This window comes from Schistocerca nitens, chromosome 2 (genome assembly GCF_023898315.1).
Source record: "Schistocerca nitens isolate TAMUIC-IGC-003100 chromosome 2, iqSchNite1.1, whole genome shotgun sequence".
Classification (NCBI taxonomy): Eukaryota; Metazoa; Arthropoda; class Insecta; order Orthoptera; family Acrididae; genus Schistocerca; species Schistocerca nitens.
This window is the reverse complement of record NC_064615.1, coordinates 1,098,447,185-1,098,464,582: the sequence shown is the minus strand read 5'-3', so window position 1 is coordinate 1,098,464,582 and position 17,398 is coordinate 1,098,447,185. Positions and strand designations below refer to the sequence as shown.

Sequence of the window (17,398 nt, the reverse complement as noted above, 5' to 3'; positions counted from 1 at the left end):
GGTAGACATAATTAATATTTTAACCTTTACTTGTTATAAATATCCACTCTGGACAGCAGAGGCCAAGAACTTTTTGTCTTACGTTGTCGTAACGCAAGACCTATTCTACATTACGTTTTTAGAGAAGTATCCTTGAATCTTTCCGGCAACACTGTAATTTTACAGTCATTTGCCCTCTTGGATCGAAGCAAGAGTCGCTGATCTGCTGATTCGCCTGCCAATTTCGATAGACATTGTTAGTAAGATTCGCTTCCAAGCAAACAGACAATAGCTGATGTCCAGCTCTGCGCGATCCTGAAAGTGGCAGAGTGGATGAGAAGTGAATCAGTGTGTACTGCTTGTGGCGTGCAAGTTTCTAAGCGTCACTTTTTTTTGAGTCCGTTTTGTATTTTGCAAAGAAAGCAGCAGTTGATCTTCCAAACAAACGTATTCTATTTTACGTAAAATTAATCAGTGTAACAAATGCGTGGGTTAAACGTTTTTGCGCGTTGTACAGTCTCCTGCTCAAACTATTGATAGGATTTTTAATGTGAGTCAGTAATATGTGATCCACCAGCCACATCAATTTGAATCGCTATTTTACGACTTTAACTTGTTGACTATTTTAATACACATTCTGACTTTGTATAAACTCTTTTTAAAATCATCTTTTAGTTCTGTACGTGTCTGAGTCTTGATTCTTCAGATTTTAAAATTTTTAGAGTTCCGTACCTCAGTCGCTACGAAATCGTTATAGGATCACCTTGTTGTCCGCCTGTCTTCCTGTAGGTCCGTCAGACTGTTAAAACCCTGTTCCTCAGTAAGGGGTCGACTTATCAAATTGAAATTTATGTTACATACTAAAATCTGTGGTCGCTTAGTGTTGTAATAAATATGAGCTTCTAATCATTGCAATCAAAGGATACAGTCATTTATGTTAAATAGTTAGACTCTCGCAAACTCACTCATCAAAATCTGTAGGCCACTTCCTGTTGATCTAAAATCGTGAAATTTGGTATGAAGCAAGGATTAACAGTAAAATTAAAGGAAAAATCCGGAAAGTGTTATTTTATATTTGTTGTTGTTGTGGTCTTCAGTCTCTTCAGTCCAGAGACTAGTTTAATGCAGCTCTCCATGCTACCCTATCCTGTGCAAGCTGCTTCATCTCCCAGTGCCTACTGCAGCCTACGCCCTTCTGAATCTGCTTAGTGTATTCATCTCTTGGTCTCCCTCTACGATTTTTACCCTCCACGCTGCCTTCCAATACTAAATTGGTGATCCCTTGATGCCTCAGAACATGCCCTGTCAATCAATCCCTTCTTCTAGACAAGTTGTGCCACAAACTCCTTTTCTCCCCAATTCTATTCAGTACCACCTCATTAGTTATGTGATCTAACCATCTAATCTTCAGCATTCTTCTGTAGCACCACATTTCAAAAGCTTCTATTCTCTTCTTGTCCAAACTATTTATCGTCCATGTTTCACTTCCATACGTGGCTAACGCTTAAATCTATACTCGATGTTAACAAAATTCTCTTCTTCTGAAACTCTTTCCTTGCCATTGCCAGTCTACATTTTATATCCTCTCTACTTCGACCATCATTAGTTATTTTGCTCCCCAAATAGCAAAACTCATTTACTACTTTAAGCGTCTCATTTCCTAATCTAATTCCGTCAGCATCGCCCGAGTTAACTCGACTACATCCTCCTTTCGACACTGTCCATTCTGTTCTACTGCTCTTCCAAGTCCTTTGCTGTCTCTGAAAGAATTACAATGTCATCGGCGAACCTCAAAGTTTTTATTTCTTCTCTACGGATTTTAATTCCTACTCCAAATTTTTCTTTTGTTTCCTTTACTGCCTTCTCAATATACAGATTGAATAACATTAGGGATAGGCTACAACCCTGTCCAACTCCCTTCCCAACCACTGCTTCCCTTTCATGACCCTCGATTCTTATAACCACCATCTGGTTTCTGTACTAATTGTAAATAGCCTTTCGCTCCCTGTATTTGACCCCTGCCACCTTCAAAATTGGTAAGAGATGGATGGAACTGATCCCCCATGGTACACAAAACACGTCCGAACGCTGTTGCAGAGGCAACGGAAAAACCATGCGAAGTTCAGAAGAACGCGAAATCCCGAAGATTTGCTAAAATTTACAGACGCGCGAAATTTGGCACGGACTTCAATGCGAGATGCCTTTAATAGGTTCCACAATGAAACATTGTCTCAAAATTTGGTAGAAAATCCGAAGAAATTCTGGTCGTATGTAAAGTACACAAGCGGCAAGACGCAGTCAATACCTTCGCTGCGCAATGCCGATGGTACTGTTACCGACGACTGTGCCACTAAAGCGAAGTTATTGAACGCAGTTTTCCGAAATTCCTTCACCAGGGAAGACGAATGAAATATTTCAGAATCTGAAACACGAACAGCTGCTAGCATGAGTTTCTTAGAAGTAGATACCTTAGGGGTTGCGAAGCAACTCAAATAGCTTGATACGGGCAAGTCTTCAGGTCCAGATTGTATAGCGATTAGGTTCCTTTCAGATTACGCTGATACAATAGCGCCCTACTTAGCAATAATATACAACCGCTCGCTCACCGATAGATCTGTACCTACAGATTGGAAAATTGCGCAGGTCGCACCAGTGTTTAAGAAGGGTAGTAGGAGTAATCCATCGAACTACAGACCTATATCATTGACGTCGGTTTGCAGTAGGGTTTTGGAGCATATATTGTATTCAAACATTATGAATCACCCCGAAGGGAACGATCTATTGATACGTAATCAGCATGGTTTCAGAAAACTTCATTCTTGTGCAACGCAGCTAGCTCTTTATTCGCACGAAGTAATGGCCGCTATCGACTGGGGATCTCAAGTTGATTCCGTATTTCTAGATATCCGGAAAGCTTTTGACACCGTTCCTCACAAGCGACTTCTAATCAAGCTGCGGATTATGGGGTATCGTCTCAGTTGTGCGACTGGATTCGTGATTTCTTGTCAGGAAGGTCGCAGTTCGTAGTAATAGACGGCAAATCATCGAGTAAAACTGAAGTGATATCAGGTGTTCCCCAGGGAAGCGTCGTGGGACTTCTGCTGTTCCTGATCTATATAAATGACCTGGGTGACAATCTGAGCAGTTCTCTTAGGTTGTTCGCAGATGATGCTGTAATTTACCGTCTAGTAAGGTCATCCGAAGACCAGTATCAGTTGCAAAGCGATTTAGAAAAGATTGCTGTATGGTGTGGCAGGTGGCAGTTGACGCTAAATAACGAAAAGTGTGAGATGATCCACATGAGTGCCAAAAGAAATCCGTTGGAATTCGATTACTCGGTAAATAGTACAATTCTCGAGGCTGTCAATCCAACTAAGTACCTGGGTGTTAAAATTACGAACAACTTCAGTGGGAAAGTCCACATATACGTATAATAATGTGGGGAAGGCGAGCCAAAGGTTGCGTTTCATTGGCAGGACACTTACAAGATGCAACAAGTCCACTATAGAGACAGCTTACACTACACTCGTTCGTCCTCTGTTAGAATATTGCTGCGCGGTGTATGATCCTTACCAGGTGGGATTGACGGAGGACATCGAAAGGGTGCAAAAAATGGCAGCTCGTTTTGTATTATCACGTAATAGGGGAGAGTGTGTGGCAGATATGACACGCGAGTTGGGACGGAAGTCATTAAAGCAAAGACGTTTTTCGTCGCGGCGAGATCTATTTACGAAATTTCAGTCACTAACTTTCTCCTCGGAATGCGAAAATATTTTGTTGAGTCCAAACTACATAGGTAGGAATGATCATCAAAATAAAATAAGAGAAATCAGAGCTCGAACAGAAAGGTTTAGGTGCTCGTTTTTCCCGCGCGCTGTTCGGGAGTGGAATGATAGAGAGATAGTATGATTGTGGTTGATGAACCCTCTGCCAAGCACTTAAATGTGAATTGAAGAGCAATGATGTAGATGTAGGTCTTGTAAGATAAGTCGTAGAGTCAGTAGTGCCTCACGCGTTCCAACATTTCTATGGAATCCAAACTGATCTTCCCCGAGGTCAGCTTCTCCCAGTTTTTCCATTCGTCTGTAAATAATTCGCATTAGTATTTTGCAGCTGTGACTTATTAAACTGATAGTTTGGTAATTTTCACATCTGTCAACAGCTGCTTTCTTTGGGATTGGAATTATTATCTCTTTCTTGTAGTCTGATAGTATTTCGCCTGTCTCATACATCTTGCTCACCAGATGGTAGAGTTTTATGAGGGCTGGCTCTGCCAAGGCCGTCAGTAGTACTAATGGAATGTTAACATCCGGGGCCTTGTTTCGACTCAGGCCTTTCAGTGCTCTGTCAAACTCTTCACGCAGTATCATATCACCCATTTCATCTTCATCTGCATCCTCTTCCATTTCCGTAATATTGTCCTCAAGTACATCACCCTTGTATAGACCCTCTATATAATCCTTCCACCTTTCTGCTTTCCCTTCTTTGCTTAGAACTGCACTTCCTGTCTGTCTCATTTTTGAGACGTTTGTATTCCTTTTTGCCTGCTTCATTCACTGCATTTTTATATTTTCTCCTTTCATCAATTAATTCAATGTATCTTCTGTTACCCAAGGATTTTTACTAGCCCTCGTCTTTTTACCTACTTGATCCTCTGCTGCCTTCACTACTTCACCCCTCTACTGTATTTCTTTCCCCCATTCCTGTCAATCGTTCCCTTATGCTCTCCCTGAAACTCTCTGCAACCTCTGGTTCTGTCAGTTTATCCAGGTTCCATCTCCTTAAATTCCCATCTTTTTGCAGTTTCTTTAGTTTTAATCTACAGTTCATAACCAGTAGATGTGGTCAGAGTCCACATCTGCCCCTGGATTGTCTTACAATTTAAAATCTGGTTCCTAAATCTCTGTCTTACCATTACGTAAACTATCTGAAACCTTTCAGTATCTCCAGGGCTCTTCCACGTATACAACCTTCTTTCGTGAAAATTGAGCCAAGTGTTAGTTATGACTTAAGTTATGCTCTGTGCAAAATTCTACCAGGCAGCTCCCTCTTTCAATTCTTACCCCCATTCCATATTCACGTACCACGTTTCTTTCTCTTCCTTTAGGAGACTGATGACCTGAGATGTTAAGTCCCATAGTGCTCAGAGCCATTTGAGCCATTTGAACCATTTCTCTTCCTTTTCCCACTATCAAATTCCAGTCACCAATGACTATTAAATTTTTGTCTCCCTTCACTATCTGAATAATTTCTTTTATCTCATCTGCAAAGGTAGTTGGCATACAAACTTGTACTACTGTGGCAGGCGTGGGCATCGTGTCTGTCTTGGCTACAATAATGCTTTCGCTATGCCGTATGTAATAAGTTCACCCACACTCCTACTTTTTTTATTCATTATTAAACCTACTCCTGCATTACCCCTATTTGATTTTGTATTTATTACCCTGTATTCACCTGACTAGAAGTTTTGTTCCTCCTGCCACTGAACTTCACTAATTCCCACTATATCTAACATCAAACTATCCATTTCCCTGTTTAAATTTTCTAACCTACCTGCCCGATTAAGGTATCTGATATTCCACACTCCGTTCCGTAGAACGCCAGTTTTGTTTCTCCTGATAACGACGTCCTCCTGAGTAGTCCCCGCCCGGAGATCCAAATGGGGGACTATTTTACCTCCGGAATATTTTACCCAAGAGGACACCATCATCATTTAACCATACAGTAAAGCTGCATGCGCTCGGGAAAAATTACGGCTATAGTTCCTCCGGCTTTCAGCTGTTCGCAGTACCAGCACGACAAGGCCGTTTTGGTTAGTGTTACAAGGCCAGATCAGTCGATCATCAAGACTGTTGTCCCTGAAGTACTGAAAAGGCTGCTGCCCCTCTTCAGGAACCAGACGTTCGTCTATCCTCTCAACAGATACCCCACCATTGTGGTTGCACCTACGGTAAGGCTATCTGTATCGCTGAAGCACGCAAGCCTCCCCACCAACGGCAAGGTCCAGGGTTCATGGGGGGAATTTATAATTATATAACACGAATTTCCGGGACCTATAACTTTCCAGTATCAATGTCGATAACAGGCAAAAATCGTCGAGATTCTCGATTCCTGGAATGGATGAACTGTTAATATACGCACATCAGAACGCTCAGAGCGCGAGACAAACTCACACTTGACCAATTCTTTTTTACATGTGTTTTAATAATTTTAAACATTCCCTCGTTTCAGTGAACACAACACGAATGCTAATGACCAAACCGTCGTCCGCCTTAAACATACATCATTATTATCATCTGCACAGCAGATATTTGCAGAACCATCTCTGTGCTAGGATATTCGTGCAACTGTCATCACATTGCTGAAGCTAGTGTTCAACAGAAGGGCGCTAGTTCGTTGGGTGGAATCCTGTTTTATTCGATACAAGGTGTTAGGCTTTTGTATTATAGCATTTGATATAGGACCTGATTTGTAATGTGGTTTTCTTGTTCTGCATATTTAAGCATTGCTCTAACAGACGTCTTTTCTGTTTCAGATTTGTCCAAGAATAGATTCAGCGAGCTGCCAGTGGAAGTCACCGAGTATTATTCCTTAGAAAAGCTCATTCTTTACCATAACGCCATCAAATCTATTCCGGATTCGGTTGTATATCTACAGTCGCTGTTGTACCTTGACTTGAGGTAATAACCGTATTTGTTTATGCACGGTAAATTAGCAATTGTTGTTGGCTATAAAGGAGCTTTTTGTAATGGCACGATCATTTTAATACACTGTTGCCTCTAACCCACACCTGTACTGCAATGCAAGAAGCTGATCATCCCAAATGTTCATATGAAAATGACATAGATTGAGTGTTCCGGTCACGTATATGTTGTCAGTTGTAACTAACGAAACAAGGATGCCAAAATACGGAAAAATTCTTCTCTACGAAACCAAATCATGACCTTTCCGTCTGGTGTGTGTGTGTGTGTGTGTGTGTGTGTGTGTGTGTGTGTGTGTGTGTGTGTGTGTGAACCTAAATTATCCTAAGGACAAACACACACACACACACACCCATGCCCGAGGGAGGACTCGAACCTCCGCCGGGACCAGCTGCGCACAGTCCATGACTGCAGCGCCTAGACCGCTCGGCTAATTCCGCGCTGCTTTTGGTTTGGTAGTAACCAGTGCATAGGTCAAAATACACGTCGAATACGTTTTGAAAGCTGAAAACACAACAGCTGGCTGAGAGGGGTTTTCTGTAATGTAATGTCATTTAGAGCAGGGTACATTGTTGTTGTTTAATACTTCGAATATGCACTCTGGCTGCCCTGAAATTAACGTTCATTTCTTGGTCAGATAAACAAACATATCCCGTTGAAACACAGTCACACTAAAAATCTCTTAAAACCACTGTCAGACTTCTTGTTGGTTTGGTCACACTTTAAAAATGGTTCAAATGGCTCTGAGCACTATGGGACTTAACTTCTAAGGTCGCGCGGTTCCAGACTGTAGCGCCTAGAACCGCTCGGTCACACCGGACGGCAGTCACACTTTAAGTATGCGTATTTCACACGCCGTATGAAAATCTTTGACATATTACGTGCACAAAAATTTGGCGTTTCTGCTTCAGAAGGACTTTCAAGCTCCCTTGCAACTCTCTATCATTAACGAAACGCTGTGTAGTGCATGAAGAAGGTGGCATGTGTGGGCTGTAAGATGAACGCTCGAAATGTGGAGGAAGGTGTTGAGGGTCACAGCAGTGGAATCAGGCATTTTTGCGGAAGGGGGGGGGGGGGGGGGGGACCTCCTGGGAGTGTTAAGGCACGAAAGCTTTTGGGCTTGCGCCCTTCTTCGGCTGATTATACATTTAATTTCATGTTTCCACAGTCAGTTTTGAAGTTCACGGTTTAACTAAAAGGCACATTATTTGGTGCTGTCTAAGTAGACACAAGGGAAAGAATTAGAAGTGGCGACGTGGTAGGTGTCGAAAGTATTAGTGTACATATTATACATATATTATCATACATATTATACATAAAGCTGGAGTACACAAATCATAACTGCACATTTGTCAGATTTTTTACAAACGTATTTAGATTTTCACACAGTACCTGCATATTTGTCACCGTACCCTAGTAATTATCTGAACTACAATATTAGATCATTAACACTGTAATAGCGCCTTAGACGGTTATAACTGTAAACCAGGCATATAATTTCAGGTTTACAAGCCGCCTCTGGTTTCTTTCAGTGTATTTTGATTTTTTTTTTGCCTTTTAAGGATCTTCTACCATAACACTCTTTGACTTGACTAAGACCTGTAACTGTCTATAAAGTGGTGTTTATGCTTTCTGACAACTTTGTGTAGCTTCCATTGAAGCAAACATTGTTAAACTGTGTAAGTTTTCTGCAATATAAATGTATATGTAGAAGAGAGTTGCAGTGGATCAGGAGATGAGAGAAATCCTGAGCCACCTTGTGCTGGCTTGATTTAGCCAATTAGGTAGTGAAAGTTCTTACAACCGACTGCACATACGCAAGTAGTTACAGATATTAGAGTGACAATATGGCTATATGCGTCCAGCCGAAGAGTTCTGTACGTCCATCACATGTCAATCCCATAGCAACAGAGGGAGTAAGACTTGAAAGAGAAGGAATATCTTAAATCAAAATATGTATAATTAATAATTTTCTTTTAATTTATGAACCACTGAAGTTGCCTAGCATGAGTAGGCGAAACGTATGCGGTATACACAAATGAGACGGAATTCTTCCTATCAACATTATAAAACATAATTCGAGGATGAATAATTTTGGTTAGTTAACCTCTGATGTGAGTTTCAGATATTTGGGCTTGGGAATCCTGAAAATTTTATGAAGGTCCCATATCAAGTTAGGTATATATATCATGTGTAAACCTCTTTTTGACTCTAACTACAATAGCTTAAATTTGTTGTGTAATCGAAAGTAATAACTTTTATTTACTTTGCACTTGCTACTACTAAGTACACTGTTGCTTTCATCATCGACCCTGAAGTTGGTTTGTTGCAGCCGTTCACTCCTGCTGCTTGCCAGCTATCCTCTCCGTTTCATTACAGCTGCTTCATTACACACCACCTGGTCTCCCTTATATACTCATATCCATACCTTTCCCTGGTACACTCTCCCTTTACCATTCCTTCAGCCACTGTTTTCAACAATAACAACAACAACTATGTCATAAAATGTGTCCAACCACTCTGTCTCTTCATTTCATTTTGATCTTTATTATCCATTAATTTTGTACTCAGTGGATCAATATTACCTTCAACAGTCTTGAGCAGAACCATATTTCAGAAGCTCCTAATTGTTTCATTTTTGTCTTCCCTGTCAATCATGTTTCACACCGATTGTGACATGTACTTGAAGTATAGCTTTCTGTAACATGTGGTTTTTGTTTTTGGATTTTGGTGGCTGTTTCTGTTTATAGAAATGTCCTGTGTCTTGTGTCATTATTGCTGCTGTCTTTGTTGCATTGTCCTTATTCACCTATTCAACTTCAGAGACAGAAAGATTCGTTCACTTCTTCGAGTATCTCTTGTCCGTGTGTAATATTTAGCCATCTGGCATGTCCACCTACTGTGTGTGCAATTACTGTAGTATTGTTCTTATTTATATAGGCCAGTGAGCTAAAACATTATGACCCCTGCTCACAGCAATACTGAACGCCACCTTGTGGCATTATATAAGTGGAGCAGAGATGAATGGGCAACCATTGTAGCTACGATATGGGCCATAGATGAAGAAATCGTTTGACATAAGTGACATTGACAAAAGACAGATTTTTCTGGCCCTTTGCCTGCGAACAAGCATCTCAGAGATGGTAAAGGTGGTTGGCTGTCCACATGCTAGCGTTGTGATGCTTTATAGACAGTGGCTGGAGGATGGTGAAACTAGGAGTAGCCTGCAAGATGTTGATTGGACCGTGAATCTATGGAAATGTGTTGTCTGGTTTGATGAATTGCACCTCTTGCTGCAACAGGTCTTAGATTGCGTTTGGATACGCAATCATACTGGTAAAAGGGTGCTCAAAACATGCACCACATTGAGACAGGTGGTGAGGCAGTGTTACACTATGGAGAACATTTGCCTGGCCTTCCACGGGACCTGTGGTGTTATTCAAAGGCTCTATGGCAGCTTTGGACCACGCGAAGAATACTGCGGACCAACTTCAGATCTTTATGCTTAATGCCTTTCCTGGCAACAACGGCATCTTCCAGCAGGATAACTGTCCACATCACAAGGCCAGAAGCCTGCTATAGTGGTTTGAGGAGCAAGGTAGTTGATGCTGATGTCTAGGCCACCAGATTTGCTTGATGTGAATCTAATGCAGACATCTAGGACTTTATCAGACACCAGCGCCGCCCTCACAAACTACTGGTCCATAATTTACGACAATTGCTTGATCTGTATGTCATCTGGTGCCACGTATCTCCAAAAAACTTACCAAAGATTTGTTGGATCCACGCCACACAGTTATTGTTCTGTGTTGTGTTCCACATCTATTAAGCAGGTACTGATAATGTTCAGCTCATAAGTGTTTACACTTTTTATCTATACATGTAATTCTCTTGTATTTGCTGTGATTCTGTTGTTCATGAGAGTTTCAATGGAAACTTTTTTCTAGATGTCAGGTTTCTGCCAGTTCAGCATGTAATCAGGATACTGACATGTCTATTATATTAATATTTGTAGTCACTGGTGTGAACTTGTGTGACTCTCTGTCATTGAACTGATGTTCATATTAATATGTTAGAATTGTTTTGTATGCCGATTAGGATAATACACTAGAGGGAGTTATTTTAATGAAACTCTGAAATTGTATCTCACAATTTTGGGTTTTCATAGTTGGTGTTTGTGACATATATTAGATTTCTGTGGTGCTTTTCAGTGATTTTGTGTAAATGATTTAATGGTAGCTCCATTGAGGTTATCACGAATCCATTCCAGATGTTACACGTTTTTGTTTGTCCCTACCAGGTAGTGGCTGTTATTAATGCATGGGAAAGGTATTTAAACCAAAATGGATGTTTATGAACACGTTTGTATTTGAAGGATTGAAGATGATTGTAGCATGATTAGTGCCAGTATGCATAAATTAGATGTGATTGAAATTAATTTTTACAGAAATACAATCATTCCAGTTTAGGGAGAAAGAAAAATATAGTGGCTCTGATGTGTCGATGGAAAAAAAAAAAGGTAGCCTTCTGTTAACACATGTGCCATTTCAGCAAGAACCCATCTCAATTTCTGTTTTCTTTTGTGGATTTCTGCTACATCATCGTGCTAATTTTGTGCCTTTGACAGACAGTCCCCATACTGACATAGCTCTTTATTTTCCTCAATGCCTCGCTTATTTATCATTTCTTAAAAACATGCCATTCATCAATGGCCAGTACACCACTACTGAAAGTTGTACTGTTAAATTGCTGAGTTTGCCATTGGCCACAGACAAAAGTGTAGTGGCCTCTCAAGTCTTCCGAGCCATACTCTCTCATAATTAGGAAGCCAAGGGGTCAAGGAAAGCTTTACGGGTAGCAGACTTTATGGTGTTTTGAATGAGTGTAATCTGCTAGAAGATTGGTGGTTACCCCGTGACAGCTGGAACATTTCTGTTGCAGCCGCAACCAGTTGAGCGTGCTACCGAGCTCACTGTGCCAGCTGCCGCTGGAAGTGCTGCTGGTGGCAAATAACAAGCTGGTGTCTCTGCCCGAGGAGCTGGGTCGCATGAAGACACTGGCTGCGCTCGATGTCAGCTGCAATGAAATTTCGCACCTGCCCCAACAGATTGGGGAGCTGCCCGCACTGCGTTCCCTCAACCTGCGCCGCAACAAGCTAGTCGACCTGCCACTCGGTAAGCGCTCTACTCCGTATACGGCATAGCGTCAACTGGGTTAATTAATGCGAGCCTAATTATAATGTGATATATTTTGGCTCCGTAGTCTAGCACCCGTTCATAATATCTTGCTTTCTCAAAGATTTTCATGGTGTGAATTCTACCTTGACACTATGATATAAAGCGTTGCTCATAATTATAATGCTGAAGGGATCCTGTTGTGGTAGAACATCACTGAAATGTTTCTTAAATGCTTCACTTTTTGTATCTTCTTGTGAATCTCTAGTATTTATTAATTTTAATTTTATGCCAAAATTAAATAAGAATCCTCTAAAAAAACTGCTGTTGCTACCTGTATGTGCAGTAACTAATCTGCCATTTCCACATGCCATGCATCAATCCAACACTCTTTAATTGGTAGTCAGGTGCTGTGTGCCCACACCAGATGTAATGGCACTGGAAGTATGTTCTACTTACAGTATATATTAGTTATTTCTCTACCATGAATGACCCAGTGAGGCATATTAGAACATTAGAAGCATTCGTAGTGATTAAATGTTTAACCTGTGTACTTCTTGTTTTATATCTCATGGGATAGTTGCTCTCTTTGTCCTCCCTTCAGACATGATCAATGGGTCTTGTCATTCATATGCGCTGTGTAAAGGTGTGAGGTTGCTTCAAATTCTATAGTGAAACACTGGTGCAGATAATTGTTATAAGGCATAAACGAACAGATTATGCTTGATGTCTTCAACAAGTTTTTATATAAAAAAAACCTAGTGCTTCTGATAAGACACATAGCAAATAGCATCCAAGTTCAGCAGAATTTTTGCTTCAAGTTTATTAGGTGTGTGAAACTGTCTACACTCAGCAAGATGAGAAGATTACAATTATATGTGTTAGGAAAGTCTGACGATACTATAAATACTGTTGTACTCTTGAAGCTACATGCATTTTTCTTCAGATATGAAGGTACTTCGAGTGGTAAATAATGATGATGACTTGCCTACTTTTAAAATAAGTTGTTAATAAAAAATATTGAAAGACAATTCTTTTCAATATGAAAATAGAAAACTAAATAATGTTACAACAGATGATGGAGACAGACGAAAGCTTCCTTCGACAGTTAGATGAGATGTGAACATTTGCTTAACATGAATTACATCGTAAATTGTAAAGCTTTTACATTCCATTTTGTTTGATTATTGCAATCAAGGACAATGAAGCACTTTACAGTATGGCTCCTCCTCTTCCTCACAGTTGTTGGTCATAAGCTAATACATCAGCTAATACATTGCAACAAACTGCACTACAGAGTTCTGTGTGAAGATGATACTGTGTTGACAGCATGTCATTAACTAAACATGAAAACAGAAAGAGACACATTGAAATAAAGCTAATGTAACCACATTGAAATGTAATATAAATGTTTACCAGACATCAGTATGCCACAAAAGGCAGGTGTGCTTGCACCAGTATTTGTAACACTGGATACTCTGTAAATTTGCTTCAACATCATCCCTTCCTTTTTAAAATTTTGACAAACGTGGTAGTTTGACCATATGCATCAAAGAATATCAGAAATTCCAGGAAAGAAAACACAGTGAATCCGAAACCAGTTATCAGCCCTGGGGAGGTGTGTGTGGGGGTTGACGGTTGAGGTGTGCCACTTTCATGTGGGTCAGGACCCACTTGTGCCCCTCTCCCCCTCCCCACACCCCCGCCCCCCTCTCCTGCAAAACCAATTTATTAAAATTATTTATATTTTCACAAATATAAATTTCCAAATATTTGAACTAATTTTTGAGGTTAAGGTCCCATAAGGGCTCTCAAAAGTGCCAAAAAATTCCAGAAAATTGCAAGCTATGTATTCTTTGGTTGATTGCCTGAGGCAGATGAGCATGTCACCTGGCTACCAACTGAAAACATTCTCTTCAGCTAAAGGCAGCAGTTTACAGGCTGATAGAACCTGATATTGAACACAAATCTGACATGGTTCAGGAGTCCACAGAGAAAACCCGCAAACTGCAGAAAGTGAAAAATCGTCCATCAATAGAAAGATAACAGAAAGATTGCCATTACATGAATGTAGGTGGAAATGCAATTCCTTTGATATTAGCACACCAGAACTGAACCGTTGATTTCTGCATCTGCCTGAGATATGCTGTCATTTTTTATTTTGTCACTACATAATATTCATTTCAGAATACTGAATATTTATTCTACATTTTAAAAGTAGTTGCCCATCTAATAGAACGGTGAGTATGTAGAACTATGGTTGAAGGACTAATGGAGTATGTAAAGGTGATCCAATAAGATAAATTACTTTAAAATATACATTTTATTTTAATGAATCATAATCTATAATGTACTAGTGTCATTAATTGAGTCTTATTCATTCTTGAAAAAAACTGAATCATCTTTTGTCTCATTGTAACAAGTTTGCAGGTAAATTTCATTTCATTATGCTTCATGGACTTTTAATGTGGAAAAATAAGCACAGTTTATTCTTATTATATAGGACAGAATTAAAATAAAGATCAGAAAGCATTGACTAGTGTGCCTTCTTGTATGTGTCTCACTTCTGTCACATGTCCCATTTCCTTTGATACATGCTCTTCAACTAATCAACCACAATGTTAGAAATAAAAGTGATTTTGCTCCTTTGCCTAACAACTTAATCTCTTCTGCTTTGTTTCTCTCATGTCTGTGTCACCAGTGATCTAACACTGTATTAAACGTTGCTGTTGTTGGTGTTGAAAAGAGCAGTTTTCAGGAAGGAATCTTGCTTTAATTTAGTATTTTTATAGAGAGCAATTTCTCCATGTTCTTCCTCTTCTAATGAGGCCAGTTGCCTGAAATGCTCCCTTGACCACTTCATACTGAATCAGCAATAAAACAATCACACATGAAGCTTATATCTCCAAACATAACCAAAATGGACACAGTAAGACTATGGTATACTGCCATAATCAAGTGATGGGCCACAGTTGATCAGGTACAATGCTCCCTTAATCTATACCAGATGCGCATTGGCTATGCAGCAGCACATAGAAACAATGTTCCAAACATTGTTGTGTCACATTGACTCTGTTCGTATTCCTAAATGACAACTAGATTGACTAATGCTGTGTTGCCTTTGAAGTGGAGTGCCTGCCACATTTGAATGATGGTTGGGTCGATCTGTCTTTATTATTTACCTGGGAACCTGACCATCTGTTACAATAACTAAATATAAATGGGAATTGGATGTGGGTCCAAATGTCCTTCTGTTTGCTTTCTGTGCCCATCTCCTCCTCCTCCTCCTCCTCCCCCTCCCCCTCCCCCTCCCCCTCTTCTTGTCCATTGCATTCCCCTGACCCATCTATCTTCTCTTCTCCCTACTGCCCTCTCTCTCTCTGACCTTGGCCTTGATAATTGTTATTGCAAACGAAACCTGGATTGGGGATTGAAGTTGCTTAAAATGAATGGGTAAATTGGTCGGGATCGTAGGTATACAGGGCATTAGAGAGACCTCCCCAGCTCCTGGATCTTTAAGGAAAGTAGCCTCAATGATAGTATTTCACATGGCAAATAGGTAGGATTACAGAGTTTCAGATGATTCATATTCCATAGTAATATTCTAATCGTAAGCCATTAAGACATAAATACAACTTTCCTATTTCCTGTTAAAACTGACTGCAGCGAAGAAAAGAAAAAAAAAGCACATTATTCTGATGGAGGAGTGATCAGTATTCAGGGATGTGGCAGGGATGATGATTCAAAGCAAAAAATTCAAGTAAATGCGGGCTTTAAAATGCGTAACTCAAGAACTATGAGCACTTCTTCAGTAAAAGAGCAAAGATAAAAAATTGCATTATTGTATGTGCTTTATTGCCCATATTTGAGTCATTTTTGCTTTGAATGATTGTTCCTGTTGTATTGCTGAATAGCGACCATTCCTCCTGGGACACTCTGAATAAGTAGAATTAATATTTGTGAGGAAAACCATATTTGTCTAATTGTTTAAATGCCCTGATGTAATAAATCAATTGGAAACTTTTTGAGATTTTTGGTAACAATGTTCAACATTGTCTTATCTTTCCATTTTAGCATAGATAAGGAACCAGCAGATAGTAGACAATAATTTGAAAAACAACTTAATTTTTACTGTTACTCTGCAGAATTGCTTACAAAATGAATAACAACTTTTGTTTCTACAATGTGAAAACTAGTTGTTCAGTTTATTTATAGTATGTGTGTTCTGAAAACTTGCAAATTTGTGGTTACCTCATATTCATGTATTTGTTGCAGTTGCTAAGCAGAAAATTCATTTGTCATATTTAATTTTAGCCAGTAGTTGTTTCAGCATTAACATTTTGTGCTCTATAATTTAGTTCAATAGTCGCTTTCTTCTATGCATAATTTTGTTATCACTGATATCTCAATAAGTACTGTAAAGTGAATAGTCATTTAAATCATGTTTTTGGAGGTCAGCACGTAAAATATATATGATTTATTCTAGGTTTGACAAATCTCAATCTGGAACGATTAAATTTAAGCGAAAACAGAATCTCAACATTACCAGCAGAGCTTCGCTTCATGACAACATTAGTTGAATTGATTCTTACCCATAACCCTTTGATTTCACCACCTGCATATGTAAGTTTCCATAAATTCCTTTTTACATATATTTAAAGTTATATAATTCATTTTCTTGTGAAAAAGGAGCTATGCAATAGAAGATAAGTGTATAAATACATTAGATTAAATTCATGAAAGCAATTTGTTTGAGTGAGCACACATAATGGGATGGATAAATCAGAAGAAACATACAAAATGAGACCATTGTTTATGTTAAACATGAAGCTCTTCATCGTGTAATTGAATACACATTGAAATTGAACAGTTAGAGCTTGGTGGCCTACTGATTCAGTTTTCACGATGATTTATTTTAATTCCTAATAGCCACTTTAGATAAATATGTAATAATACAATAACTGTTTCTCAAATCAAGGATGCTGAATAGTGAGCTCAGTGTTCATAAGGCTTGTTTTGAGTTACTTTACCTCCACAAATATTTGATTTTATTGGAAGCTGTGTTGTTTACAAACATAACACAGGAAGAAAAGTAAAAACAAGTGCTCTTTTCATAAGTTGCCATACCTTCAGCTTATTAGCTGCCATGCCATGTACTGAAAACTGCTCCATATGATGTGAAAAAACTACCATCAAGCTTATAATTAGATTCTAAAATGCAAAGTATGAGAAGCAAATAAAAATTTGAATTATATGGTGTAATACTCTAAGGCTGCTAATGTATCTACATCAAGAAAACTTTCAAAGGTCTACTTCAATATATCTACAGGTACATTTGCAATAAAGTTTGTGAACTGTTTTCATCTGCTCTTCCAGAGTCATATTTCTGGGTGCATATTCAATTTGTTTCCATTATGGTTTGCCACGTTTTTAGCTCTTCACCTCATAATGTAATTGAATGCACGCATAAATTGAACAAATAGAGGTTAGTAGCTTACTGATTCATATTTCACAAGGATTTATTTTAATCTACTTGAGATGAAT

General features: G+C 39.3%; 1 protein-coding gene across 1 annotated transcript in view; it reads left to right on the top strand.

Annotated features, from left to right (window-relative positions):
* The window catches only part of LOC126235570 (leucine-rich repeat and calponin homology domain-containing protein), a 198,742-nt gene that overhangs the window by 113,784 nt on the left and 67,560 nt on the right, over window positions 1–17,398 (top strand). The window contains exons 5-7 of the mRNA XM_049944287.1: window positions 6,497–6,659; window positions 11,622–11,854; window positions 16,341–16,477. Of these exons, the coding sequence (XP_049800244.1) occupies window positions 6,497–6,659; window positions 11,622–11,854; window positions 16,341–16,477 (533 nt within the window). The remainder of the gene's footprint in view (window positions 1–6,496; window positions 6,660–11,621; window positions 11,855–16,340; window positions 16,478–17,398) is intronic.